The sequence below is a fragment of the Momordica charantia genome, assembly GCF_013281855.1.
Source record: "Momordica charantia cultivar OHB3-1 chromosome 5 unlocalized genomic scaffold, Mcharantia_2.0 BLBB01000005.1, whole genome shotgun sequence".
Lineage (NCBI taxonomy): Eukaryota > Viridiplantae > Streptophyta > Magnoliopsida > Cucurbitales > Cucurbitaceae > Momordica > Momordica charantia.
Genome location: NW_028275163.1, coordinates 3,310,434 through 3,337,583, shown reverse-complemented (window position 1 = coordinate 3,337,583; position 27,150 = coordinate 3,310,434). Strand labels below are relative to the sequence as shown.

The following is a 27,150-nucleotide window of genomic DNA, read 5'->3' as shown; positions in this document are numbered from 1 at the left end:
AGTGTTAAAGATTATAAAGATTGAAATGATAATTTAACCCAAAATATTGAACCTTTGTACTCCATAGTCCATGGAAACCAATTGAAAACAGTTTTATGTTTGTAAGTATAAATGTTATCGTCTAAACTGAAGAAATTTCTATGAACAAATACGCAAGGTTAAAAGAATAAAAAAAAAAAAAGGAGACAATTGGCTCATTTGAAGATTGGAGATCGAATCACATGATAAAAGAAGAACCCATATTAAGAAGCCCAAAAGCAATCCCAGCCCAGAATACTCCCTTTTCAGTTTTCTCTATTGCTTGCTCCAATTTTAGCGAAGAATTGGTTCGCAGTCCATTTTGTTTCAACGCCCAACCAGAAAGTCGGTAAATTTTGAATTGTCCATCTTCAAGTTCTGCGAGTGTAGGATTCTTATGAACCAATTGAAGCAAATTCATGCGTACGGCCTCAGAAGCGGCGTAGATTACACAAAATTCCTCATCGAGAAACTCCTCCAAATCCCAAATTTGCCATATGCTTGCGCCCTCTTCGACCTCATTCCGAAGCCCTCTGTTTTTCTCTACAACAAGTTCATTCAATCGTATTCTTCCTCTGGTCAGCACCACCGATGTTGGTCGCTTTACTACCAAATGTGCCGGCAAGGCTGCTCACCGAACCAGCACTCCTTCACTTTTCTCTTTGCCGCCTGCGCTTCGCTTCAAAATGTTTTCCCAGGTCAGATGCTTCATGCCCATTTCTGTAAGTCGGGATTTGCCTCAGATGTATTTGCCTTAACGGCGTTGTTGGACATGTACGCGAAATTGGGTATGTTGAGGTCTGCCCGCCAACTGTTCGATGAAATGCCTGTTAGAGATATACCCACTTGGAACTCGATGGTTGCTGGCTATTCAAGGTCCGGGGACATGGGGGCAGCGTTAGAATTGTTCGACCGAATGCCTGTAAGAAATGTGGTCTCGTGGACCGCATTGATATCTGGGTATTCGCAGAATGGCAAGTATGCCAAGGCACTGGAGATGTTTCTGAGATTGGAAAATGAGAGAGGCATTAAACCAAATGAGGTTACCGTAGCTAGTGTTCTTCCTGCCTGTGCTCAGCTTGGGGCGTTGGATATTGGGAGGAGGATTGAAGCATACGCACGAAATAATGGTTTTTTCAAAAACTTGTACGTAAGTAATGCTATACTGGAAGTGCATGCCAGGTGCGGGAATATTGAGGAAGCTAGACAAGTTTTTGATGAGATTGGAAGCAAAAGAAACTTGTGCTCGTGGAATACCATGATTATGGGATTGGCTGTCCATGGAAGATGCAGCCATGCTATGGAGCTTTATGATCAAATGCTGGTGACCCTTCTGTCTTGTTCTGCCTTTATCTTGTTTGGATTTTAGTTTCTAAATCACGACTAAGCTCAAAGACTATGTTATACTTAATCAACACTATTCTCAAACTTGTGGGCTTGGAAATTATATCGAGTTTGATATAGTTTTTTAAAAAATGCTAGCAAAGTACTTGTATAAACATTTTATAGCACTTTTGTAAGAAGCACTAGTTAAGTTATTCCTGTAAAAGTAGTTTAAGTGTTGAATAACTTTTAACCATGTAACTTTCTGTAATCATATATCATGAGAAATTTTAGAAGTGCTTTTAATCGGTTAAAAACACTCTTTATCATTCAAAAAGTCATTTCAAACTCATTAAAGATCTAACCGGTTACCATATCAAAGCTCCCTGTTCGGATACCATTCAAACTACTGCTAAATCTAAAAGTTTAAATTGATACATTATCATATGTTTTATCTTTTATGTGTGTTCTCTTAACAACTAATCGGTAGTGTCAAATCTTTCTTACATCAGACACAAAGAATAAGACCTGATGACGTTACATTCATAGGTCTTCTCTTGGCTTGCACTCACGGGGGCATGGTTGCGAAAGGCCGACAACTCTTCGAATCAATGGAAAGTAAGTTTCAAATTGCTCCTAAATTAGAGCACTATGGCTGCTTGGTTGATCTATTAGGCAGGGCTGGAGAACTAGAAGAAGCTTACAATCTCATTCAAACCATGCCTATGGTTCCTGATTCTGTAATTTGGGGAGCTCTTCTGGGAGCTTGCAGCTTCCATGGCAGTGTCGAATTAGCTGAAGTAGCAGCTGAGTCTCTCTTCAAGCTCGAGCCGTGGAACCCTGGAAATTATGTCATTCTCTCGAACATTTATGCATCGGCTGGTGATTGGCGCGGAGTTGCGAGGCTGAGGAAGACGATGAAGGGAGGACATATTACAAAGAGAGCAGGGTATAGTTATATTGAAGTGGGAGATGGTATTCATGAGTTCATTGTAGAAGATAGATCACATCTGAAGAGTGATGAAATATATGCTTTACTTCATGGAATTTATTCAATTATTAAACTTCAGAAGCCTGCACTTCATAGTCAGAATGAAGGTGAAGAACTACTCCATTCATTTATCTAATGAATTAGTATGAAATTGATCCATGCTATTTCTATTTATATTCAGTCACTTTACTAATTATCTTATTATTTTATCCAATGGCAGTCAGGCTTTTCTCTATTGATTTTTTGCATTATCAATTATGTGAATTCTTCCCGGTTGTTAAAAATTTGATGTCAGTGACACAATTCAAGATTTCCATAATTTTTCTGAAGTATATTTTGCCTTGGGATTGTGTGGAGCTTGTTAAGAATAAAATAATAGATATAATATTGAAAGATGTCCATATAAATAGGGGTGTTCAAGGGGTCGGGCACGACAATGCATAAACTTACCCATGCCTGTCCCATTTAATTCTCCACGAAATTTTGCAGCATCCAGACAGGAATTTCTACTAATTCTTGTTAAATCAAATTAGTTTCTTTTTACATCTAATTAAAAGTTTCCTTCTCAGGAATGAATCCCCACTAAAAAACAGAGCTGGGAGAGGAGCCTAAAGGAGGAACACGGTACATATAGTTAGCTTTAATACTTAATATGATGTAGTATGCTATCGAAAAAAATATATGCATTCAAAATCTCATTACAATAGTATTTAGGATTTTTTAATCGTTTTAAGACAATTTTTTCAACTAGTTGAGATAGATATCTTCGATAGTTTGAGATTCGAATCTCCACATATTATTGAATTGATTCATGTGTCTAAATTTTCCATTTGCTTAGTGTTCCCAAGTGCTTAATCTCCGGTGTATGTCTCTTTTCTACATATCATTAGTGTCTTAATTATTACACCTCTTGGTTGTCCTGTTCGTAAATAGTGACAATTCATGGTTCATTTTAAAATGATGCAATTTAAGAAATTGGAGTAAAACTTAGTTTGAAATTCCAAAATTCTATTTTATTTTATGTTTCAATTTTATATTTTATCTAATTTTGTTTTCTCCCGTTGTTCGTAGTGATTTACTTCGCTTCTTAATTTTACAATAGAGATTAGAGTTTAGAAACCGAAACAATGCTCAGAATTGGGCCTTCTTTCATTTGAGGCCCAAACCATCTTCTCGTTCTAATATTTTTAAATCCCCGAAAACCCCTTCTGGCAATCTAACGGTGAAGCCTCGGTCAATAAAACATTCTATGTAAAGTCAGTTAATCGAACGGTCGAAATATTTCGTCCGGTATCAATGCTAAGGCTTTCTTCGGCTATTTAAAAAGAATCAATCGGCTTACATAGGGTTTCATCGAAAAGACACAGACTTTCTCTTCGTTTCTCTCCTAGGGTTTTTCTTCTCCCGTTCGAATCGAAGAATCTGCGAGGTTTGATTTCTTCAATCCTTTGATCCACGCTATTCTATCTTCTTCATTACGCTAGTTGATCGTTTTATTTCTGTTTCTGGTCAAATCCCGAGAGTAAGTTATTGTTTCACGCATTCATTTAGTCCCTATAATCGTCACTTCTCTATTCTGGTTTGGCTGTAAAGGAAATTGATAGCATAATGCTGATGAAGTTGATTTCTAATCTTTTTTCACGGAAGCTGTTATCTTCTTTCACTTATTATTTGTTTAATCTTGTTAACTTATTGTCTTCGCTTTTTTTGGGTTGAATGTTTTGTACAGCGCGATTGACAGTAGCAACTATGAGGCCGATATTTGTTGGGAACTTTGGGTATGACACCCGGCAATCGGAGCTGGAGCGGTTATTCGCAAAATATGGGAGAGTTGAAAGGATCGACATGAAATCTGGTATATTGCAATTTCTTTGTGATAGTATGGAATGCTCGTCTTTAACCAAGTTATTATGAAATTGGTCATAACTTTTGCAGATTTTATTCTTATGAGGATCATTTTAATGGTCAGATTTAAACCAATTGCTAATGTCAATTGTTACTCTTAAGACTATTTATTTGTATTACAAATGATGAAATGGGTTGGTTGAGGTGCGTGCTTAATTTTTTTGCTCTTGTACATTGTCAAACTGAAAATTTTGTTAGCAAGTTTTGACGTCGAAGCTAATTTATGTATAGATATTATTGTGCTCATCTTGGTTAAGTACCTGCGATCGGATATTGCATTTGGATTATGGGTATACATTTCAGTCTGTATGTTATGTATGTATTGATGGATGACTCTTTGGATATACGTCTTACTAAATAGTGTGGTATGTAATTCCCATCTTCAAATGTCCTTGTTGGTTATCTTTTTTTTTTAGTTACTTGTTCTTGACTTTGCTCAAATTTGATCATTCGAATCATCTTTACTTCTCCTTGTAAACCAATCTTGCTTACTCTGGGTTATGAGTTTAAATTGTTGTTAACTACTGTAATGTCCTTGGCCCTCACCTGCTATGCTGAGATCCTTAACCCTCCTTAGTGATATATTAGTCAATGATTTAATACACTTTTTAGGTATATTGGTTTATTAAATCATGGTATTTGTGTTCGTGGCTTTGGCTGCTCCACTGATATTAGAACTAGGTATGAAAGTAATGTCATGTTTTTACTAATAATACTAAAATTGATGTTTTTTCAATTATAAAACCCAGTTCTGTGACATGGACGCGTAGCTTTCATGCTATGATAATATCCAATGTCCTCTTTTCTGATGGAAAATTGATGGCAGACACGAATTTACTATTTTATGGGGAAAACCTCCATATAAGATGTTTCTTTTGACGCAGGAATTTCTACTAAGGAAAATGAGCCAAGCTACTATATCGGCTCACCACCATCTGTGCATAATAATTAATTTGGAAGGAAACTTCCTGCTAGCCTCTCCTACAGATAGCATCATCCTGATTTTTCTTCAATCAATCATTCGTCATTCATCTACCTCATCACTTAAGTTGCATTCACCAGGATCGTCTTAATGGATTGATCTTTATCTCATGCCTCATCAATTAAGTTGCAATTCACCAGACTCGTCTTAATGGATTGATCTTTATCTCATGCCTTGCCTACCTATCATCACTGATCATAGGACATGACTGAAATCTGGCCATGCCTTCCATATGATAATAGTGGCTGAAATGAAATCTGTCATGCCATGCCATGCCTTCCATTTCTGAACTCGTGCTGTGTGAAAGGCGAAGCATGGTTGAAATTTTGGATTTAAACCTTTAGTATGCAACCATCTTAGTTCATCATGCAACGTCTCTACCGCTATATGTGCATCAGTCCTCCCATATTTGCAGGTGTTGTACTTTTTATAGTTTATCCCAGGGAAAGAAATCTTGAGGTTGAGTGACATAGCTGCTAAATGGATAACTATCTGACATCTTACCTTGGTGTATGTCTAATTAGTTTAATTTGCAGGTTTTGCTTTTGTTTACTTTGAAGATGAGAGGGATGCGGAAGATGCCATTCGTGGCCTTGATAATATGGCATTTGGTTATGATAGACGCAGATTGTCTGTGGAATGGGCTAGGGTAGAGATCTCTCTCTCTGTCTCCATATTATCCCATTCAATATGTGGTTATATCTTACATTTTTTTTTGTTGTGTTAGGGTGAACGAGGTCGTCATCGTGATGGATCCAAGTCAATTGCAAATCAGAGGCCAACCAAAACTCTGTTTGTGATCAACTTTGACCCAATTCGTACCAGAGTCCGTGATATTGAAAGACACTTTGAACCTTATGGAAAGGTCCTCAATGTTCGCATAAGAAGGAACTTTGCATTTGTGCAATTTGAGACACAAGAGGATGCAACTAAAGCCCTTGAGTGTACCCACATGAGGTAAGCATTATTTATGAATTTTCCACATGCTTGCTTTTTTTCCATTTTTTTGATCTGCAATGGATATTAAATATTGTAATACCTTTGTTATTTTTCAGCAAAATATTAGACAGGGTTGTGTCTGTTGAGTATGCTTTGAGGGACGATGGTGAGAGGGGTGACCCGTTTGATGAGAGCCCTCGAAGAGCAGCTTATGGACGACCTGGGGACAGTAGTCCTTATCGGAGGTCACCTAGTCCTGCATTTCGACGTCGACCTAGTCCTGACTATGGCCGAGCTCGCAGCCCTGCGTATGATAGGTATAATGGCCCTTACGAACGCCGCCGGAGTCCTGATTATGGTCGAAATCGAAGCCCTGAATATGGTAGATTTCGTAGGTATGTATATTATACCACAGCCTCCATTTCAATTACTAGCCCTGTCATTGAAGCTGACCACCCTTTTCTCTCGTGTCTTTGTTGACAGTCGTTCACCCATTCGGCGGTCAAGAACCTGAAGGAAATCAACGTTTAAGTTTCAGTTACATTCTTAGGTTTAGGGATATGATGGAGTGTTTAAGATAGTGACTAGTTCTCTGTACAACCCGTATTGTTGGTAGTTCATTCTAAGACAATGAGATACACGTTTATCTCTGTTTAACTAGCTGGGTGATGTTAGTACATGTCAAGGTGATTGTGTTGTCTCCACTGTCAATGCTAATTCCACTTTAATTACAACGTTGGAACAGTTTTAATGGTACGGTAGTTTTGCGAAATTATCCATCTTTGATAATGTTTTATTATAAGAGTTGAGTTATTATAGTGTAGTAGATTACGGGCCCATCATCATCTTCATTGCAGTGTCCGTTATTGGCTGTGGTTGGGCTGCAAATTTAATTCATGTATTGAAAACTCACCTCTTTTCTGTAAGCGTGAAACTGATTTTGCTTCTAAATGCTCTTTTCTGTTTGTAGAGTTGACTCTTCCAATAAAAATTTTAATTTTTACAAGACAATCTCCTCTCAAGAAGCCATCATTTTAGATTGTTTGTAATGCGACTGAAATAAAAAAAAAAAAAAAAAAACCCTCTCTTTCTCGTTTATCGTTTCGAGGACTTCTTTTTATCTATTTGGATAGGGGTTTTCTACAAGAGGTTCCACTCCATTATCCAACTGCCATAACAAGTTTCTGCTGTCAAAAAGAAACCAAAATTGTTCCCTTGGATGGCAACTTGAAATCAAGTGATGTTATGTTTATGTTTAACATTGAATTGGAGACCCATTTACGGATATGTACAGAGAAACATAAAATAACTCAAGTTTGAGCAGTAAAAACAAAAACAAAAAAAGTAAGAAGCAATTAGGAATTAGGAATCTTCATCTGTAATCTTGAACTTCTCCAATACCACTTTGCCTTCTTTATACTTCTGCGATTGGTCATAAGCCTTGATGTATTTCCAACCCAACTTCTCCCCACAGTCGCTGCAAAATACATCAGAAACAACGTATTGGCCTGTTATGAACATCTTCTCCTGCTGAGGCCCCATTGCCACATTCTTTGCTTCGTAGAACAAGAAAGCTCTTCCTTTCTTCGACTACACCAAAAACAAAACGCAAACCCATCTCTAATTCAATCCCAAAACCATCCATTTTCATGCATCATTCCATAACGAAATCTTGGAAATTTTGCACTCACCTGAAAGCTTTTGGAAATAATGTCGTCATTTCTTGATACGCGGTTCCCGCACTTTTGGCAACTGTAGGAGCGTTCACCGATCGAATCCGCCATTGATGTTCCCAGATTCTCTCCTTCGCCGATGAGAAGTAGTTGGATTAGAAAGGGCGTTAATTTTTGCTTCCCAACTATGTAAAACTTGTTTCTTTTAAAGGGATGGAGTTGCCAAATGGCGCCGATGATTCAGGGATTTTCTTAACCATAATAATATCATAAAATTGATCAAGATTCCATTCAATTGCTTTTTCATTTTTCCTTCTTGAAAAAAATACAATAATGGGTTTGAATTATGACGATATTTATCACATCTTCTATAATTTTATCCCCCTTGTTGCTTTACAATATTATTCTAATCTAATCGAAGCTGATTCATATGTTGTATTTATTTCTTTTTTGTTTACTTGTTAATCCAAACTAAACTTCTTGACAGAGACATTTCAACTCCCACAATATATGAATAGATAAAGTTTCATTCAAAGTAGTCTCTTTTTTAGGCTTTTCTTCTGGTTTTGAATATCAAAGAAGATAATATTTTGATGTTAAACTAACACTCAAATTTAAATCAAGGAGTGACCATCAATCAAATCATGGGCATTTTTCAATGGGTTTCATACAATTTTAAATTTGAGTCTTATTACAGACATTACTGCTGCCTATCAGTATTATACTCCTGGCTCGTCTCATTGAGTGGACAAAGGTCGTTCCAGAATCGAAGTCAATATCCTCAAACTCCAAAGTTATGCATTTATTTTGTAGACTCAACACTAGAAGTTGCGAATAAGAAGTCAGCGAAAATCATATCCATTTTGACAGCAAATTCAACTCCTGAAGTACAAAAAGAATCCACTTTTCGGACAGCGACTTCTTAGAAAACGAGACGCGCCGAGCACAGAGATTCAAGTTTTACATTATCAGGTCGTCCCTCTGATGTTCTTCAAGAGGGAGTCACAAAACAAAAAAAGAAAAAAAGAAAAAAACCAACAGGAAAAAAAATGGTGGTGGTATTATACGTGCACTCAATTAATGAATAAGTTTCTTTTCAATCCATCTCTTTCTGGTGGCCTCTAGTGCTTCCTCCCTCATCCGAGAAACCTCTTCGAACAGCTGCTGATAATACATCTCTACAGCATTCAGTTCCAACTTGAACTCAGCTTCCAGATCCTTGTCCGCTAAGGAAAGCGAAGAACAGCTGCTCGTCAAGCTCATCACATTAGTAGAAACTCCACTTGGAAGAGGCAATGACATGACTGAATTCTTAACAAAATAGTCCATGGGAGTGAAAATTCCAACATCACTACCATTTATTTGCAACTTGTCATCAACATATGATGAACCATGGAGCTCTAGATCGGCAATCGACCAACTCGAGCCTTTTGAGCTTCCATCAATATTGGAACAATCTATCACCTTACCGATTGTGGTAGAACTATCTTCAACCAATGTCTCTGATGCAAATGAAGCTTGTGAATCCGGGATGTCCTCAAAATTACCCAAACTGGGAGAAGGGCAACCACCAGTATTGAAAATATGACTATCGGGAAAGCCATCAGTCCAGCCTTCTTCCTCAGATTGCAGACAGTCCTTTTGAGTACTCACTAACCCAGATGAAACGTCTTGTTCGACCAACCCATCTAGAACCCCACTTAAAACTGAATTACATGTAGATGGGACAGATGATTTGGTGTTTGTAAGTATATAGGGGCCGCCACAAAGACTTATTGCTTCACTTGAGGAATAATCAGACAAAGGCTTCCAACCAGGTATAAGTTTTGTGATTACAAAGTCTATAAATTCTGCTATGAAATCCACATCATGAGTTACTAACTCCAATTGTTCAGCCATTTCAGCTGCCACTGATAGTGCAGTATCAGAATCGAGATAAAAGGTAAAATGAATATTCTTCACTCGACCTGGAAGTTGAAGTGTAGTTAATGTGGATAATCAGAAATGAACGACAATCAATCACATAGCAGAATGGAAAGGTCTCAAAGTTAAGCTTACCATTTGAGTCTGCAATACGCAAGGTTAACGCCACCGAGTTGTCGTCGTTCTTATTTCCACGTAATCTGAACTCATGGTTCTTATTCTTTGTTTGGAATTCCATGACTGGAAGGCGTGGACTCTCACCACTGCTTCCTGCACAAGTGCTTAACGAATTTTGTCTGTGGTCAATGTCTATGTCCATGGAAATAGGCTCACTCTTCATCAAATTTATTGATCTCGGAATGAGGTTAGGCAACTGTAGGGGATCACGTGTCGACTCCTTTGGGTTCTCAACTCGAAGAAAGGGATCTTTAAGAAGCTCTGTTGCAGACAGTCTCTCAGTCGCTGGAACCAGACATTTATTGATAAACTCCATAGTCTGTGGATCAGTTACCTTAGCAAGGGAAGAAGGTTTAATACCCTGATTAAGAAGAATGTCAGTATTGGAATTATGGTCGGTAAAAACAGTTAACAGGTGACATGATCATTGGTTTTACTTACAGATGTAACTTTCTTATAGATCTGAGCTGGATTTTTACATTCACTATATGGGTACTCAAAGGCAACCATCTCCAGCATGCACATACCAAAAGAATATACATCAACAAGCTCATTGTACTCCTCTTCATAAAGCTCAGGAGCCATAAACTCAGGAGTTCCTTGAATAAAGAAGGAAGAATTTCAGTACTTTTTCCCTTTACTTTTTCAGTTAGATTAAGACAACAAGTGATACATTAATTTGTTACCATACCAATGACACTTCGAGCGGTCGGCTGCTGCATGACAATTGCCAATCCAAGATCTCCAATTTTGACTTCTCCATGATTTCCATTAATAAAAATATTATCCCCTTTCAAATCTCTGTGAACAATAGGAGGATCGTGACTGTGAAGATACACCAAACCACGGAGAACCTGTCGTGCCCAATTCTTTATGGCCTTCATATCAACATGTTTATGCTTTTTACGGTATCTGACAGCCAAAAGGCACATGATAACCAAACAGAAAATTTAGTTAAAGCATAAAAGGACTAAATACATAACCTCAAATAGAAAACATACTGCCTCAAACTCCCAGATGTGAAGAGCTCAGTGATCATGTTGACTGTTTTATTCTTATCATCCACCCAAGAATTGTAGAACTTGATAATATTCTCATGTTTTAATGATTTCAGTAGATGTACTTCGGAGTACAACTTTTCCAAATCCTCAGGTGACTGCAAGAAACCATCAATCCTTACTTGGTTCCAGGCAACTTCAATTCCATCAACTTCATCAAATGCCTTGTAACTGAATATATGGGGGGAAGCAACAGAAATTATTAGAAACCAAATAAAAGCATCCTTCATAGGATTTTCTCCACTAAAGTTAATACATTCAAGACGTCCAAAAAACAGCAAAACGAGGAGAGAGTGATCAAGTCTTAGAAACCATACACTGCCTTGAAAGCGCCTCTTCCCAAGATTTCATCGTACTGTCCTCCACAGACGAGGAAACAAGTGAATATATAGGTCTAAATAAATAACTAAAGCAAACAAAAGTGAAAACCAGAAGCAGACAGAGCCACACAACTTGTCCTCGTAGTTAATGAAAAATATTTAATAGATAAGCTTAGACTTCAATTTTAATATAACCAATCAAAAACAAGTTTAGGTTATATTTCTTTTGTCCTGAAACGGAAACTTGCATCACAAGGCACATTTTTTTTTTAATTACTAGGAGTTAGAGCTTTACTTCCCCAGGGCACCCACACCTGCCCCAAGGTCTGGATCCGAGAGACATCAAGAGTTTTTGGTATTAAGTTTCCCGGAAGGTTCGAACTTGAGATCTCTAAACCAGTATAACAAAAAGACCTCAAACTCTTATCAATTGGGCTGCCCCTATCCAAGGCACATATTTTGCTATTTGGGAATTCGAAACTAAGAACAAAAAAAAACTTCTAAAATGTAATCTCGAACTCTGTGCACAATCTCGAGACAAATGAATGTTAATATAGCTCAATGTAGTCGAATATCAAACAATGAGTCGATACAACAGGGATTGAATGAAAAAAAAGATTCCAAGACCCATGTGCGTAAAAATTTAAAATCTGCAACTAAAATTCTTGTTGCCCATCAAGCAAAAAACTAAGCTATCTTATGGAAGGAAGCGAATGTGATTGAAATATTAAATCCAAGGGTCATAAAAGCCATACCCGAACGTATCGACCAGTTGGATCTTTCTCCACGAACGTATCAGGAGATTCCATACTTCCAAATAACCCACTAATTTTCGGTCAGCTACGCGTTCATGTTTGCTAGAAAAGGGATGTCGCTACCAGAAAGAGAAGGATTTAAAGAAAAAAAGGGGGAAAAGAAAGACGAGAAAAAATGACAAAACTTCCAGGAGTCAAATTGTTAGTCTAAGAAATCAGAGCAATCGCCGTTGGTGAACCCAGATTGGAATTCGGCAACGACGATGCTCAGAAAACGCTTCGGATGCAATGCAAAAAGAATCGAATGCCGATTGCAAGCGAAATCGGCATTCCATAACAAAGGGTACAGGCGATGAATCTTTAGAATTAGCAGGCCCACTTTCCATACCATACAAAAATTTTCCGCCTTAAAGAACAACACAATTCTCAAACACCATCTTGTCGACTTATCACACACACCCCCTAAAAAAACTAAAATGCTTGCAGAAAAATAGAGAACTTGCTTGCGAATTGAAAGGGCAAAACTCGAAAAGGAAAATTAAAAACCAAATCCGATTGGGATTAAAGAGGGATGAAAATGTTGCAGAATGCAGATTGATCCAAAATCCTGTTTTCTGAATTTTAAAATTTGCGAAATTGAAGGTCAGAACAAACACTTGTTTGGTTGGAAACTGGAAAGAGAGGCAAAAACAGAGAAAATCAAAAATCAAAAATCAAAAATCAAAAATCAAAAATTAAAAAAAAAAAAAAGTGATGAAAATTACCCCACAAAAAAGAAACTGTTCAATGGCAACCAAATTTGGAAAGAAGACGATACGTCTCCACGGCGTCGTTTCATTCTCTCTGGAATATTCAATGTTGTTATAAAAAAAAAAAAGAAAAAATATAATTTTGCTTACAACTCACCGTTTTTTTTTTTTTAAATTATCATTTTAATTGTCCAACCGAACTCAGCGTTTTTATTTTTTAATTTTGTATAGAGCTCTAAAATGGAAATACAAGTTTTAATTTATTGCATTACAATCTAAACCAATTAAAATTGTCGTTTAGAAATTATCTAGAGGATAAGCTTTAAGCTTTCTAAATTATTGTAGGTGTAATAATTACAATTCCGCTATTTCTATAACAATAGAGAAATACCTTTTATAACCCCACATAACTCATAATAGCTTAATGCTTAAGGAATTAAGTTTGAATTCACGTCCAAATGCAGTTTTTATATTATATTAAGTGTTTAAACATTATTTTATTTTGATTTATTTTTGTATATGTATTTTTAACTTTCTCCCATTTAGGTTCTACACTTTTAAAATTTTTAAAATATGTACAACTTTTAGTCCCTATTTATAAAAGTTTAATACAAATTATATATATATATATATATATATATATATATATAAATATTATAAATTATTGAATATAAATTTATGACTAAATTTTAAGAAATGTAATTAGTGGAATGTCACGTTAAAATTGTGATTAAAGTGATTCAGATTAAAAGTTAAGAGTGAGAGATCAAAATAATTGTTTTTATGATTAAAATATATGTTTTGAAAATACACTAATTAGACTAATTAGAAATATCAGAATAGATATTTTGAAAATACATCATTAAAATAAAGAATATATAAACTAAAATAGTATTTAAGCTTAAATTAAAAATAACGAAACATGTAAGAGTTTAGTATAATAAAAACAGAAAAAAAGGTATTTACTATTTAAGGTTACAAAACGGGCTACATCGACCCAAACTCATGTAGGCCGATTCTTCAAATCAATGGCCCAATCCCATACACAGGACTCAGGAAACTCTTTTTTCTCTTTAATTTTAATTTTTCTAAATATGTATATATACAAGATTTTTTTTTTCTTACAAGACAAATTATGAATGGATAAAATATAATTAACTTGAAGGAACGGTACAAAAAGAAGAAAAAAAAAACTTTTAAGGAAATTTTCAAATTTTACTATTAGATAAAATTTTAAATTCTATTTAATTGTAATAAGTGTTTTTTTTTTCCTTTTTTGTAAAAATTGTGATAAGTGTTGCCATCTTTATTTTTAAATTTTTATTTGAATAACTATTAAAATTACGGGCAGTTACAAATATGCCAAAATAATTTAAGGAAATAACAAATTTACCCTCGTAGCATTGATATACCATTGATATATATTTGATATACATCTGATTTACTACTGATATACAACTGATATATCATTGATATAACTATGATATCTACTGATATAACTTCTTATATGATTATATTATTTACTATTTATTGATTTACCACTAGTATATGTGTAATATATTATTGTTGATATGTCTTTGATATACCACAATTGATTTAATTTTGATATATATATGATATTTACCCATATAACTTCTAATGTGGTTTACCATTGATAAACATATGATATAATTATGATTTCTATTGATATAAGTTATTACATGATTATATAATTTACCATACTGATATAACACTTATATATACTTGACATATATTTGATATATACTTGATATGTCTTTAATTTACCATTGATATAACTATTATATATACTAATATAACTTTTCCTATAATTATATGATTTACCACCAATATAACTTTGATGCATATGTGATATATACTTAATATGTCTCTAATTTACCATTGATATAACAATAATATGTACTGATATCTACCGATATCTAACATTGATGTATATGTGATCTACTGATGTATATCAGGTATCAGTACAAATATATTTAGTATGCCACTGATATACATCAAATGTATATTAGAGATACATCATATATATATATATATATATATCAGATAAGATATATATAGGTATATCATTACAAATATATTTAGTATATCATAAATTAGAGATACATTAGATGTATATTAGACATATAATACGTACATCTAATGTATATCAGAGTTACATCGGATATACATTAGATGTAGATCAAACGTATATAAGAGATATATCGGACGTATATTAGATATACATCAATCAGACATATGTCAGATATATATCGGGTGTATATCAGATATCATAAGGATAAAAATGGAATGATAAAAATTCCAAAAATCAAAATTAAAATATTTTGCCATATTTACAAAATACAAAAGTGATTGACAGTTTTGTAAATATGAATAAAAGTTTAGCTATCAAATACAATTTTCCTTAAAATTATTTTATCATGGTGCATTTATTGAATTACAGAACTAAGACATCTTAGGGAATAGAAGAGATTTTTGAAGAAATCACAATAATATATATATATATATATATATGTATTTTTTTTTTTTGAGAATTATCACAAACACAATAAATTAAACGTAGGGAATTATTTGAGATTTATACAATGATTAGATTAAAAAATCACATATGTTTATCTCAAAAAAGAAAAAAAGCACATATCCAATTATTTTCATAATTGATCAACCTCCCAAATTTAGGGATAAAAATTGAAGTTTTTTCCTTAACGAATCAAAAGGAAAAAAAAAGAAAAACGGTGAAAAAGAAAAAGGACCCATAAGTTGACTGCAGTAGATCTGGCGTCGTGATCGTCATTTATTGCGAAGGGGTGACGATGGTCCACCGGCCAACTGGTTTTCAGCTCCAATCAGATCGCCGGTATCTCTTCGATTCCCTTCCGATCCACCGTCAGCCATTGGAATACTCCAAAGCTCTTCACCATTCTTCCTAATTCCGAGCAGGATAATGGAACCCAGAGTCTCGAGAACCAGACGGAAGAAGGCCGATCTTCAGTCAATCCTAAGAAAATCATGGTACCATTTACGGCTCTCAGTGAGGCACCCTTCGAGGGTCCCCACTTGGGATGCAATTGTTCTCACCGCCGCTAGCCCCGAGCAAGCTCAGCTTTACGAGTGGCAGCTCAATCGCGCGAAGCGTATTGGCCGGATTGCTCACTCTACAATCACCCTCGCCGTGCCTGACCCCAATGGCCAGCGGATTGGCTCTGGAGCCGCTACCCTCAATGCTATTCACGCCCTTGCAAAGTATTACGAGAAGCTCGGGCTTGTTCCTAGCCCTGAGGTAACTTTCATTTCAGCTCATTTGAAACCTCGTGCTTGAACCTTGGCATCACTATGCTAATTTGCTCGACAATTCTGTTTTAGGAGTTTGTGAATACAGGTTCATGGCAGTTCCAATATTATGTAATTACCAACATAAAATGCTTGAAAAGTAAATAAACTAGGGACAACTATGCTAATTTGTTCGACAATCCTGTTTTAGCTGCATTGAAGGATCTCTAAGCTGGAATAGTGATACCGATATGCAGATGGAGGGAATGTTTCGTTTGGCTGTTTTCTGTAGTGTATTTGCTATTCATTTCATTTGAAGGTCAGTGGATTAAAGAATGCTGTTACTCTAGATTTGTTGACATCGTTTTGTTGTTGGGTTTCTTTACCATGTAATAGGTGGAGATTACAAACAATGGATGTAACGAGTCTGATCTGTCGCCTAAATTGCCAAGTAATAGCAATGAAGTTCCTCTCTCACATCTTGCCAGCTTCATATCCAAAAAACATGTACTACTGCTTCATGCTGGAGGTGACTCGAAAAGAGTCCCCTGGGCAAATCCCATGGGAAAAGTGTTCTTGCCTCTACCGTATCTTGCAGCAGATGACCCTGATGGCCCAGTTCCGTTGCTTTTTGACCACATTCTTGCCATTGCTTCGTGTGCAAGACAGGCTTTTAAAAATGAAGGTTTTCTTCTCTTCCTCTCTTTCCAACCCGTTATAATTTCATGATTTTTTTGCTCTGCTCTAAATTTCTAAAAATTCCTGCCATGAGATCATTTGGTAAATGCCAAGGTACCAGGAGGAAGACTGGCCGTCTCTTCCTTCGGTGTTCATTTACCTTGGAGTTTTGAACATTTGTTGAATACTTTCAATGTGCATTGACTTTCCGTTGAGAAGTGAGACAAATAGTACTAGTTGCTAGTTAGGGTCATCCTCTTGAAAATGAAAAATAAGATTTGTGGCTTAATGTTTTAAGGACCATTTTATGGTTAGAAAGAAATAGGACAATATTTTAAGGAGCATTTGGTGGGTAACATGCAGGATAATGTTACTTTTGATTAGCATTTCAAGAGGATTATGTTAACTCCTTTTTTTCATAGAAATTTTCTGTATAACTATCATTCTTTTAATGAAATTTTGTTTCCCATTAAAAAAAGATGATTCACAAGCATGTGTTGCATGCATTCATTTAATCGACTGTCATAAAAATAACGTTAGAACACGTATGACATCTAATTGAAAGATTCATTATTATTTTATTTTTTAACATAACGATGCTCAATTACTGATTTTCTTCCTTTCATTCTTCGTGAATGGGGGTGATTGGTTGAGGTCACTGCAGGCGGAGTACTTACTATGACCGGCGATGTTCTACCTTGTTTTGATGCATCCACTTTGGTCCTTCCAGAGGACGCCTCTTGCATAATCACTGTTCCTATCACCCTTGATATTGCTTCCAATCATGGTGTTATTGTGGCATCTAAAAGTGGGACACCTGGCAGGGTTTACACTCTCAGTTTAGTTGACAATCTCTTGCAGAAACCCAGTGTTGATGAACTTACCAAGAATAATGCCATTCTAAGTGATGGTAGAACGCTTCTTGACACCGGAATAATAGCAGTTAGAGGTAAAGGATGGGTTGAGCTAGTTTTGCTTGCATGTGAATGCCAACCTATGATTTCAGAGCTTCTGAAGTGTGGGAAGGAGGCAAGCTACTAATATTCAGTTTTAAAATTTTAACTTTGCACAAGAAACCAAATGTGGAAGGGATAATAATATTCACATCTCTCCATTTAGAATCATACTGTATATCGATCCAACTTTATTGAATATTATGTTTGGATTTTGTGTACCCATTAAAAGTTATTTTCATCCTTAAACTATCAATATGTTTCTAGGTCATTCTTAGAATTTAAAAGTTTTAATCGTCTGAAAATTTCTTTTGTTAAATTTCCAATTTCATCCACCGACACCAATTTTATTCTTGCTCAATTGACACATCGACTGTGCACCATCCTCCAACTCTTCTTTCTCTTTGAATTTAGTGGCTCCTCTCCCAGAGAAAAGAGGTAGGAATAAGAGAAGAGAGGGAGGGAAGGAGGAGAGAGAAGAGAAGGGAGAATGCATTCTCAGTGTATCATCTAAGAATAAAAAATGATGGTCCTTTTTTTCCCTTCCTATTTTAACAGAAAATAAAAAGGTTAGGGACTTCAATTCAAATACTTTTCAGTTTCAAGGATGATGGCATTAGAAATTGGTCAATAGTTCAAAAAGAAACAATAATTTAACCATTTAATTTACTATGTGATGGAAATTTAGCTACAACATTGTGCTCTTCAACCGATCTTGTTTCTTGCATTATGTCATGATATCTAGTCATGTTGTAAGGTTGTTTCAACATAGAAAATCCTTTCTGTCGATTCCTCAATTCTTATTTACAATCCTCCATTCATTACTTTTCCTCCACTGATTAAATCACTGCATCTGTGATTGAATGATTGTTATTCTTGAAATTTTTGTTTGGTTATGCTTTCCAGGCCAATCAACACTAATATGAAAGAGTGAAGTTGTCTGTTTATTTGTTTTACTGTGTTAAAAATTTCAAATTTCTTCTTTTTTATTGCATTGCAAGTGGATATCGTTTTTGCATCATCTTTATTTTGGTAAAGTGGATACACATACAACATCCTCTTGTTTTTCCTAAATCTTTGTGCCTCTTATTAATGAACATTTTATGTTTATGAAAATAAAAAAGTGACACCAGTAATGTAGAGGAAAAAATGCCCTCGGTAAAGTACCATTCATATTTTTAAAAGTAAAGATCTCAATATTTCTTAGTACTTTTGCAATGGTATGCTTTATGGTATTAAATAAATGTTTTGTATGTATATGCAGATTAGTTTATATGAAGATCTGGTTGCAGCTTGGGTTCCTGCCAAACACGAATGGTTGCAGTCACGTCCTTTTGGTGAAGAGTTGATTCGTAGGTTGGGAAGGCAGAAGATGTTCAGCTATTGTGCTTGTATGTCATAACAACTTTGCAACAGAAGTTTATTATATCCGTTTTTCTTTGCTTTATATTTTTCTTGGTTAAAGTTATTCTTATACTATTATTAAATTGCAGATGACTTGTTGTTCTTACATTTTGGCACCTCAAGTGAAGTTTTGGATCATTTAAGTGGGGAAGAATCAGAACTTATTGGACGAAGGCACCTGTGTTCTGTCCCAGCTACTACTGCATCTGATATTGCAGCATCTGCTGTTATCCTTTCCAGTAAAATTGGACCTGAAGTCTCAGTTGGAGAGGACTCTCTAATTTATGATTCTTCCATTTCTGTTGGAGTACAGATTGGTTCCCAATGTATAGTTGTTAGTGTTAACGTCTCAGGATTTAGTGACCAGTTACAGGGAGGAGCATTTAGGTTTATGCTTCCGGATCGTCATTGTCTTTGGGAGGTTCCATTATTAGGTTATAATGAAAGAGTCATAGTATATTGTGGAATTCATGACAACCCAAAAATTTCAGTCTCTAAGGGTGGGACATTTTGCGGGAAGCCTTGGAAGAAGGTTTTGCAAGATTTAGGTATTGAAGAAAGTGATTTGTGGATTACAGCTGGTACTCGGGAGAAGTGCTTGTGGAATGCAAGAATATTCCCAGTTATTTCCTACTTTGAGATGCTTACTCTAGCTATGTGGTTGATGGGATTGAGTGACAAAAAAATGGAGCACTTGCTTTTGTTATGGAAAAGTTCTCATCGAGTAAGTTTGGAGGAATTGCATAAGTCAATCAATTTTATTAAAATGTGTACCGGATCAAGTGATCACCAAGCAGATCTTGCTGCTGGAATTGCTAAAGCTTGTATTAACTATGGCATGCTTGGACGCAATTTATCTCAATTATGTGAAGAAATTCTGCAGAAAGAAGTTTCGGGATCAGAAACATGCAAGGATTTTCTAGACATGTGCCCCGAACTTCACAACCAGAACATTAGAGTTGTTCCAAAGAGCCGATTGTACCAGGTGCAAGTCGATCTCCTTAGAACGTGCAGTGAGGAGACAGCAGCATGTGAGTTGGAACGGGAAGTTTTGGCTGCGGTTGCTGATGAAACTGCTTCAGCAGTTAGATATGGGTTTAAAGGTAAAATTATGGTGTTCATTACCATTGGAAAAGACGGAAGCAATAATAGAAAATAATGGAAAGAAATAAAATAATAATGCAGAATATAAGATGCGGTGAAATGCAGTGAACTTTTTTACTCGTATTTCCCCATGCTATTTATTTTTTCCATAAATATTTTACCGTTTCTCTTGTCTTGTCAAATTAGTTATTGATCTGAACTTTATGCTATTTTAGCTTACATAACATGTTCTTTTCCTAATTTATTACAACTTTTTTATTTATTTATTTTTATTTTTATAATATCTTCAGAAGATCTCTTGGACAAGCCTGACACCGATAATCTGGTACACGAAAATAGTCTCTCTGATAATAGCACGAACCAATTAATCCACCATAAAAAGGTAATTGTTAAATTACCTGTACGTGTGGATTTTGTTGGTGGTTGGAGTGACACTCCTCCATGGAGCTTAGAGCGGCCTGGTTGTGTGTTAAACATGGCAATTAATTTGGAAGGTTCTCTTCCTATTGGGACCTGTATAGAGACAACAAAAACTTCTGGAGTTCTGCTTAGTGATGATGCTGGAAATGAGTTACATATTGAGGATCTTAATTCTATTACCACTCCATTTGATAGTGGTGATCCATTTCGGCTCGTCAAATCTGCATTGCTTGTGACTGGCATTATTCACGATCATATGCTAACTGTTATTGGTTTGAAAATCAAGACTTGGGCAAATGTGCCTCGTGGTAGTGGCCTGGGGACTTCTAGCATCTTAGCTGCTGCTGTGGTGAAAGGTCTTCTTCAGGTAACCGAGGGGGATGGAAGCAATGAAAATGTTGCCAGACTTGTATTGATGCTAGAGCAGCTTATGGGGACTGGAGGTGGCTGGCAGGATCAAATTGGAGGTTTATACCCTGGCATCAAGTTTACAACAAGTTTTCCTGGAATCCCATTACGTCTTCAAGTTGTCCCCTTGTTGCCATCACCTCGATTGGTCCCAGAGTTGCAGAACCGATTGCTCGTGGTATTTACTGGTCAAGTAAGCATCCTAAACTTTCTCACTTGCCCTGAATCAACCTCGGTGTTGTGTTTGGAAATTACAAGCTTCCGGAGAGTAAAGGCATTTGACAAAAATTATATGTTTGAAAGTGAACTGTGCAGGGGTACATGGTTCTCTGAAATTGATATCAATCTTACTTTTGGAAATTAAAAGTTGTTTTTTTAATTATTGTGATTTCTACTTCTCTTGTTTATTATTAAGAATCGATTGTAAACCTGACTTCCTCCAATTGTCCTGATGCTAATGGTCTACCCAGTTGGGTTTCTCCTGTTTGTTTTATGCTACACCTTTCCAACATTGCTAACACAAAACTTGGTTGTCTTAATCTTTCGGCATACTACATCTATGAAAAGCTCTGTGATACCATCATACCATCTTTTGAAAGACTACATCTAGTATCTTTTTTTGTAACTTTTGTCTTCTGGGCTTATATTCTTTAATTGATGTGCAGGTCCGACTTGCACATCAAGTCCTTCAAAAAGTGGTGACACGATATGTCAGACGTGATAACCTTCTCATATCCAGCATTAAGCGTTTAGCTGCGCTAGCAAAGATTGGGAGAGATGCTCTGATGAACTGTGATATTGATGAGTTGGGGGAAATAATGATGGAGACTTGGCGATTGCATCAGGAACTAGATCCTTTCTGCAGCAATGAGTTTGTTGATAAGCTCTTTGGATTTGCAGACCCCTATTGTTGTGGCTACAAACTGGTGGGTGCTGGTGGCGGGGGCTTTGCTTTATTACTGGCTAGAAGTTCAGTACTAGCCACGGAACTGAGAAACAAGCTTGAAGATGACAAAAACTTCGATGTAAAAGTATACAATTGGAACATATCTTTATAGAATCATTTATATAGAGGCAGTATAAGGTTACATATTCTACTGTTGTTAATTTATTCCGATCCATATTAAATTATTCTCGTGTTTACATGTTCTGTGTGAAATAAAGAAAACCAGAAATTGCTGCTTGATGTGTTATGGATTTAACCCCCGTATGAAGAATTCTTGATTACATTTTTTGCTATATTCGTTGGTACTTTTTTGTTCAGGAATTCTTTTTGTTGATTTTAAAGATTGATGTTAAAGCTGTTACACTTGGGGCTTATTTGGTGGATATGCTATCTGCAATTTGCTTTTAAAAAATGTTAAGAAATGTTTTTTTATGTTTCTAGTTGTAATTTCCTGAAGATAATTCAAAAGAAAACCCAAGTTGAACTTCCAGGAAGATTCTGAGTTACAAAGAGAGAATACCGAGAATACCGAGGGAACCATCATAGATGACCTAGTGTCAATAAGGACCAATGGAAATAGCCAAAGACTTAGAGGGAATGTGTTCAAACCACAGTGGTTACCTACCTAAGATTTAATATCCTACGAGTTTCTTTGTCAACCGAATGTGGTAGGATTTAGTGATTGACTCGTGATTAGTCGAGCTACATGCAACTGGCACGTACAAAGAGATATAAAAAAAGTAAAAAGAAAAAAGTACCTAGGGAGACAGTGGGAATTGAGAGGGTTCTTTTCTTTCGAGGGAAAGGGAAATATGGAATGTGTGCTTTCATGTGAGAGAGAAAAGAGGGGACGTGAAGGAGTAATACGAAAGGGTGGAAGAGAGAGGCTAGGGGAACATGGAAAAATGCTTTTATGAGGGAGAGAGAAAAGGGAGGGGGAATATGAAAGGATGCTTTTAGGAGGGTGGAAATTGTGTAGACGGACCAGCCAACCATGGTTCACCCTTTTGTTTCTTCTGCTTTCTTTGTTTATGTATAAGAAGTTAATAATTTGTTATGGTGACTGTGGCAGCGAGTTGAGTTGGATTGGTGGGAGTGGCGATCGGATGAAGAAGTAGACCCATATTGCAGAGGGAGCAGGCGAAGAGAGCAGATGGGTTTTGTGAGCAATCGAGTGGGCAAAAGTAAGATCAAGCCTGGTGACCACATTTACACCTACAGAGCTGCCTTCACTTATGCCCATCATGGTAATTGTCACTTCTCCTCTTTGTTACTCCCTCTTTTCAATTTCCACACTCTTTGCAATTTGCATTTCCAACTCTGTTATCACTGCAAGAAATTTGAATTTTCACGACTAACAAAATCGTTGTCACTCAATATTTCGTCAGCATGGTTCCGTCGCGATAGATTTTTGGTGACAAATTAGAGATTTCATAGCTAAAGGTCTTTGGCGATGATTTTTAGATTTCGTCGCCAGACTTTAGCGATGAGAAAATGAATTTTGTCGCCATGGATAACAAATTTAATAATTTTCCTTTTTTGTTTTTCTTGTTAAACCTTATTACCTAAATATTTCTTCAAATTTAAATCAAACTTCACAGGCACACATTCCGAATTATCATAATAAACTTCGATTTATATTAAATAAAAAGTGATTTTTACAATCTGTCTAGTATAGATAATCAAATACAACAAAAGCTAAATTTTGACTACAACGTAAATCTAAACCTAATCTATAGAAAACTTTTATCTCCTTGCTTTATGAAATCTCCTCTAATTTTCAAAGCTCAGGAGAGGAAAAATCATAAGAACTTGAAAAAACAAATGAAAAATAAACTTATGTGAACATATAGTGAGAATAAAGTGTTACTTTACCTAAGTCATTCTACTATATTGTAGATGAACTTCATGAATAGATTAAAACATATTAACTTGAAACAAACAAAGTAACGGTAAAGTAAACCAAAAATTAGTTTAGGATATTCAAGAACAAAACATACTTTAAGTGGTGCCAAATATGCCAAAAATGATCTTAAAACACCACTCAAGTCAATTTAACTTAAATAAGCTAAAATTATATTTAAGTAGCAAGATGTGATCCAATGCCACAACACCCCCTTTAACTTAGCCTAGCTAAAGTAGTGCTAAAATGTACTTAATTAGGTTTCAGAGCTTAATCCATATTAAAAAAGAGTGAGTGCTTGAATCGCCACAACTACATTGAAAAAAAAGAAGAAGAAAGTCTAACTCACCCCATATGCCACAAACTCACCAAACGAACTCTTCAAAGGCAAAACAAGCATTCCTAAGCATAATAAATTCTAGATAGCTAGAAAAGCTAATAATTAAACATAAAATATGATACAACATTAAATAAATCATCTATATCCCCTCGGAAAAGCAATACCATAGCATTTCTGTCAAAATAATATGGGAATAAATCACATCAACTGCTGTTCATAGCATTTCAATTCATACCGTCTGGTGACTTATTTGCTAAGGTTTCACTAGTATAGCGTTTTTTCTATTTGTAGTGGAAAGTCCTCTGAAAGTTGTGTGTTTCACCAAGATTTGCTTTATTATGGTTATGGTTTCTTTCGGTAGATATATAGTATGTCTTTGTTGAACATGACGGTACCCCAAATATATCTACTATAATATGATGTTGTCCAGTTCTTCTTTTGATTTCACTCAAAATTAATTCGACTTTGTTTGCAGTCGCACTCTTTGCACCCCTAATAGTTTTCTCATTTCTTGCAATTTTCAGCTCGGTAACAGCTTCTCCATTCTTGCGAATCATACCATTGGGCATTAAATAAAAAGTTCACGTGGAATTGTTTTGAGAAGTCGAATTATTTAGTTTTCTGCCTTTACTAATTATGCCTACTTTCTTTCAATTTCTTTGAATTCTCACTCAGGCGAAACTAGTATTTATAAGCTAAAATTTCAAAAAAAAAAAAAAAACAAAAAACAAAAATTTCAAAAAAAACAAAAAAACAAAAAAAACAGATAACAGAAAATAAAGTAATTATCAAATGGGGATTTTAACTTCTGTGAAAGTCCATTTACATTTAGATTTACTAAACAGGGCTGAACCCGGAACTTCTTGTCTCTTGAAGTGTCATAACTCATAAGTCTTAACACATTCCTGACAATATATACCATATACCATAAAGTTACCGTTGTGTATCTTCTTCCACTGGTTTCTCTGTGCAGGCATCTACGCAGGTGGATACCAGGTGATCCATTTTACGCCCGAGGTAAATTTGAATTCAAGAACTGCCACATCTTCTGGTTTCTGTTGTTCAAGCTCAAGCATTCAACCATCCTGTCCAAACACCCTCTGCATCCCCCACTGTGGAATCAGGCAGCCGTGCAGTGGCGTAGTCCTTTCTTGTCTGGACTGCTTCCTCGGCAATGGCTCCCTTTACTTCTTTGATTATGGAGTTTCCTCAATGGTTTTCCTTTCGAGGGTACGAGGCGGCACTTGCACGACCGCGAAATCCGACCGATCGAATAAGGTTCTCCACAGAGCAATGTACCTTCTTCTAAATGGATTTGGGAAGTACGATTTGTTTCAAAACAACTGTGAGGATTTTTGTTTATACTGCAAAACAGGTCTTCTGATAAGCGACAATAGAGGGCTTGGAAGAAGTGGTCAAGCTTCTTCTTTCATAGGTGTTCCCGCAGCTGCCATTTTATCCTCTCCTCTGAAGTTGTTAATGTCAAGTTCTGTGGGTTTGGCTGTGACGGCTGCTGGATGGTACAACTTTGGTAGATATGTGAATGACATTGGACAACGAGTTGATGTGATTAAGGTGGAAGTGGAGAACTTGCCGGTTTATCATAGAAGCAACTTCGATCAAATGGAAGCAAAGAAGTAAGATTTGAGGGAGTATTTAGATGATCAAGGATGGGAAGAGGCCATGTCTCATAAGTTCGTCTATGAAGTATGAACTGAAACATCTTTTAACTTAGGGGATTAAAAGTGTATGAATAAGGTTCTTCCCTATAGATATGCCACTGATTTATACTTCTTTTTTTTTTCTCTTTATATGAATAGTATTGAGTTCTATTACTTTTGGTACTACAGCAATTTTTTATTTTTGTAAGTATTAAGGTAAGGTTTGAAATATTGATGTTGATGAAAATGTTGAGGCTCTAATCTTATAGAAATAGAAATATCAATGTTGATGAAAATTTCGACAAAGAAATATGAAAATTGTAAAAATAGATGGATTATTTTTTAGTTTGAAAATAAAGCTTTAATGTTTAGACAATAATTGACTATCTTGTAATCATAAAATCTAAAATTATAAATAATATTTGTATGAAAATATATTTACAAAAGATTAACGACAAAGATGGAGATTCTACAACCCCACATGGTGTAAAAAAACGAAAAAAGATGGAGATTGGAGAAGATTTGGCCTTAAAAAAATGATACTAATTTTTATATTCTTAAAAGAAAAATGTAAGAAATTTCTTCAAAATGAGCTACATTCGCTTTAACGGTTGAATTATACTCAAGTTAAGCACCAATATGTATAGAGAAACTTTATTTCTTTTAAAATATATACCGCCTTAAATTAAAACTACTATTTTGGTCCCTGTACATCCAGTCTTGGGTTCATTTTAATTCCCGTACTTCATTTTGGTCCCTATATTTTAAACTTTGGTTCATTTTAGTCTTGTACTTTAAAAATGTTCAGTTTAATCCTTATACTTCTAAAAAGTGATCATTTTAGTCCCTCTTTGCAAAAAATTAACACAAATTTTACACATAATGGAAACTTTTACCATAAAGTATTGTTTACATTTTAAGAAATATAATGATTTTAATGTCGTGTTGAAATGATGATAGAAAAAAATTAGATTAAGGATAAAATTAAGGGAGCAAAATAGTCACTTTTTAAAAGTACAGGACCAAAAAATGAACATTTTAATAAATACATGGACTAAAATGAACCAAAATTGAGAATACATGAACCAAAACGAACATTTTAAAAGTATAGAAACTAAAATGAACAAAATCTTAAAATACATAAACAAACTAGTATTTGAACTCTTTTACGAGGAGAGAGAAAAGGGAGGGGGAAGATGAAAGAAAGGTGCTTTTACGAGGGTGAGGAATGT

The 27,150-nt window shown here is 35.5% G+C and overlaps 6 protein-coding genes across 10 annotated transcripts; 4 read left to right on the top strand and 2 right to left on the bottom strand.

Moving 5' to 3' along the window:
- Nucleotides 1–61: 61 nt before the first annotated feature.
- On the top strand, nucleotides 62–4,145 carry LOC111016399 (Pentatricopeptide repeat (PPR) superfamily protein). 2 transcript variants are annotated; one of them, XM_022291797.2, is made up of 4 exons: nucleotides 62–1,342; nucleotides 1,854–2,439; nucleotides 2,902–2,956; nucleotides 4,062–4,145. In XM_022291797.2, exons 1-3 carry the CDS (start codon nucleotides 416–418, stop codon nucleotides 2,916–2,918), a joined length of 1,530 nt encoding a protein of 509 aa, XP_022147489.1. In that variant the 5' UTR covers nucleotides 62–415; the 3' UTR covers nucleotides 2,919–2,956; nucleotides 4,062–4,145. The 2 variants fall into 2 exon arrangements, with proteins under 2 accessions (XP_022147489.1, XP_022147487.1); XM_022291795.2 differs by lacking the exons at nucleotides 2,902–2,956; nucleotides 4,062–4,145 and having other exon boundaries at nucleotides 1,854–2,502.
- Nucleotides 4,056–6,930, top strand: RS31 (RNA-binding (RRM/RBD/RNP motifs) family protein). Of its 2 annotated transcripts, XM_022291700.2 has the most exons (6): nucleotides 4,056–4,187; nucleotides 5,122–5,634; nucleotides 5,756–5,868; nucleotides 5,947–6,176; nucleotides 6,275–6,553; nucleotides 6,642–6,930. In XM_022291700.2, the coding sequence occupies exons 2-6, from the start codon at nucleotides 5,586–5,588 to the stop codon at nucleotides 6,670–6,672; spliced, it is 702 nt and encodes a 233-aa protein (XP_022147392.1). In that variant the 5' UTR covers nucleotides 4,056–4,187; nucleotides 5,122–5,585; the 3' UTR covers nucleotides 6,673–6,930. The 2 variants fall into 2 exon arrangements, with proteins under 2 accessions (XP_022147392.1, XP_022147391.1); XM_022291699.2 differs by lacking the exon at nucleotides 5,122–5,634 and having other exon boundaries at nucleotides 4,068–4,187.
- Nucleotides 6,931–7,378: 448 nt separating this feature from the next.
- Nucleotides 7,379–8,113, bottom strand: LOC111016403 (protein yippee-like At4g27745). The gene is made up of 2 exons (XM_022291804.2): nucleotides 7,850–8,113; nucleotides 7,379–7,748 (listed from the first exon to the last, which is right to left on the bottom strand). The coding sequence occupies exons 1-2, from the start codon at nucleotides 7,940–7,942 to the stop codon at nucleotides 7,521–7,523; spliced, it is 321 nt and encodes a 106-aa protein (XP_022147496.1). The 5' UTR covers nucleotides 7,943–8,113; the 3' UTR covers nucleotides 7,379–7,520.
- A 560-nt stretch (nucleotides 8,114–8,673) lies between these two features.
- LOC111016354 (putative serine/threonine-protein kinase WNK10) lies at nucleotides 8,674–12,798 on the bottom strand. Its single transcript, XM_022291734.2, has 7 exons — nucleotides 12,065–12,798; nucleotides 11,307–11,344; nucleotides 10,933–11,160; nucleotides 10,623–10,843; nucleotides 10,373–10,530; nucleotides 9,890–10,292; nucleotides 8,674–9,798 (listed from the first exon to the last, which is right to left on the bottom strand). Exons 1-7 carry the CDS (start codon nucleotides 12,116–12,118, stop codon nucleotides 8,909–8,911), a joined length of 1,992 nt encoding a protein of 663 aa, XP_022147426.1. The 5' UTR covers nucleotides 12,119–12,798; the 3' UTR covers nucleotides 8,674–8,908.
- A 2,775-nt stretch (nucleotides 12,799–15,573) lies between these two features.
- FKGP (L-fucokinase/GDP-L-fucose pyrophosphorylase) lies at nucleotides 15,574–22,254 on the top strand. Of its 3 annotated transcripts, none has more exons than XM_088123968.1 (7): nucleotides 15,574–16,111; nucleotides 16,498–16,786; nucleotides 17,444–17,808; nucleotides 18,997–19,123; nucleotides 19,226–20,239; nucleotides 20,534–21,261; nucleotides 21,734–22,254. In XM_088123968.1, the coding sequence occupies exons 1-7, from the start codon at nucleotides 15,776–15,778 to the stop codon at nucleotides 22,124–22,126; spliced, it is 3,252 nt and encodes a 1,083-aa protein (XP_087980094.1). In that variant the 5' UTR covers nucleotides 15,574–15,775; the 3' UTR covers nucleotides 22,127–22,254. The 3 variants fall into 3 exon arrangements, with proteins under 3 accessions (XP_087980094.1, XP_022147330.1, XP_087980095.1); XM_022291638.2 differs by having other exon boundaries at nucleotides 15,575–16,111; nucleotides 20,531–21,261; XM_088123969.1 differs by lacking the exon at nucleotides 15,574–16,111 and having other exon boundaries at nucleotides 16,499–16,786; nucleotides 17,434–17,808; nucleotides 20,531–21,261.
- Nucleotides 22,255–22,850: 596 nt separating this feature from the next.
- LOC111016269 (protein LEAD-SENSITIVE 1) lies at nucleotides 22,851–26,092 on the top strand. The gene is made up of 3 exons (XM_022291581.2): nucleotides 22,851–23,011; nucleotides 23,087–23,261; nucleotides 25,231–26,092. The coding sequence occupies exons 1-3, from the start codon at nucleotides 23,009–23,011 to the stop codon at nucleotides 25,896–25,898; spliced, it is 846 nt and encodes a 281-aa protein (XP_022147273.1). The 5' UTR covers nucleotides 22,851–23,008; the 3' UTR covers nucleotides 25,899–26,092.
- Nucleotides 26,093–27,150: the final 1,058 nt, after the last annotated feature.

What these genes read in the sequence shown, in the direction of transcription:
- LOC111016403 (XM_022291804.2), bottom strand. Translation starts at nt 7,942, where the DNA reads ATGGCGGATTCGATCGGTGAACGCTCCTACAGTTGCCAAAAGTGCGGG. An exon ending in TTATTTCCAAAAGCTTTCAG is followed by an intron (nt 7,749 to 7,849) that starts GTGAGTGCAAAA and finishes TTTTTGGTGTAG; the next exon opens with TCGAAGAAAGGAAGAGCTTT.
- RS31 (XM_022291699.2), top strand. Translation starts at nt 4,082, where the DNA reads ATGAGGCCGATATTTGTTGGGAACTTTGGGTATGACACCCGGCAATCG. An exon ending in AAGGATCGACATGAAATCTG is followed by an intron (nt 4,188 to 5,755) that starts GTATATTGCAAT and finishes TTTAATTTGCAG; the next exon opens with GTTTTGCTTTTGTTTACTTT. An exon ending in TGTCTGTGGAATGGGCTAGG is followed by an intron (nt 5,869 to 5,946) that starts GTAGAGATCTCT and finishes TTGTTGTGTTAG; the next exon opens with GGTGAACGAGGTCGTCATCG.
- FKGP (XM_022291638.2), top strand. Translation starts at nt 15,776, where the DNA reads ATGGAACCCAGAGTCTCGAGAACCAGACGGAAGAAGGCCGATCTTCAG. An exon ending in TTCTGAAGTGTGGGAAGGAG is followed by an intron (nt 17,809 to 18,996) that starts GCAAGCTACTAA and finishes ATGTATATGCAG; the next exon opens with ATTAGTTTATATGAAGATCT. An exon ending in GATGTTCAGCTATTGTGCTT is followed by an intron (nt 19,124 to 19,225) that starts GTATGTCATAAC and finishes ATTAAATTGCAG; the next exon opens with ATGACTTGTTGTTCTTACAT.
- LOC111016269 (XM_022291581.2), top strand. An exon ending in CTTCACTTATGCCCATCATG is followed by an intron (nt 23,262 to 25,230) that starts GTAATTGTCACT and finishes TTCTCTGTGCAG; the next exon opens with GCATCTACGCAGGTGGATAC.
- LOC111016399 (XM_022291795.2), top strand. Translation starts at nt 416, where the DNA reads ATGAACCAATTGAAGCAAATTCATGCGTACGGCCTCAGAAGCGGCGTA. An exon ending in AGCTTTATGATCAAATGCTG is followed by an intron (nt 1,343 to 1,853) that starts GTGACCCTTCTG and finishes TTCTTACATCAG; the next exon opens with ACACAAAGAATAAGACCTGA.
- LOC111016354 (XM_022291734.2), bottom strand. Translation starts at nt 12,118, where the DNA reads ATGGAATCTCCTGATACGTTCGTGGAGAAAGATCCAACTGGTCGATAC. An exon ending in ACATCTGGGAGTTTGAGGCA is followed by an intron (nt 10,844 to 10,932) that starts GTATGTTTTCTA and finishes TTTGGCTGTCAG; the next exon opens with ATACCGTAAAAAGCATAAAC. An exon ending in GCGTATTGCAGACTCAAATG is followed by an intron (nt 9,799 to 9,889) that starts GTAAGCTTAACT and finishes TTCAACTTCCAG; the next exon opens with GTCGAGTGAAGAATATTCAT.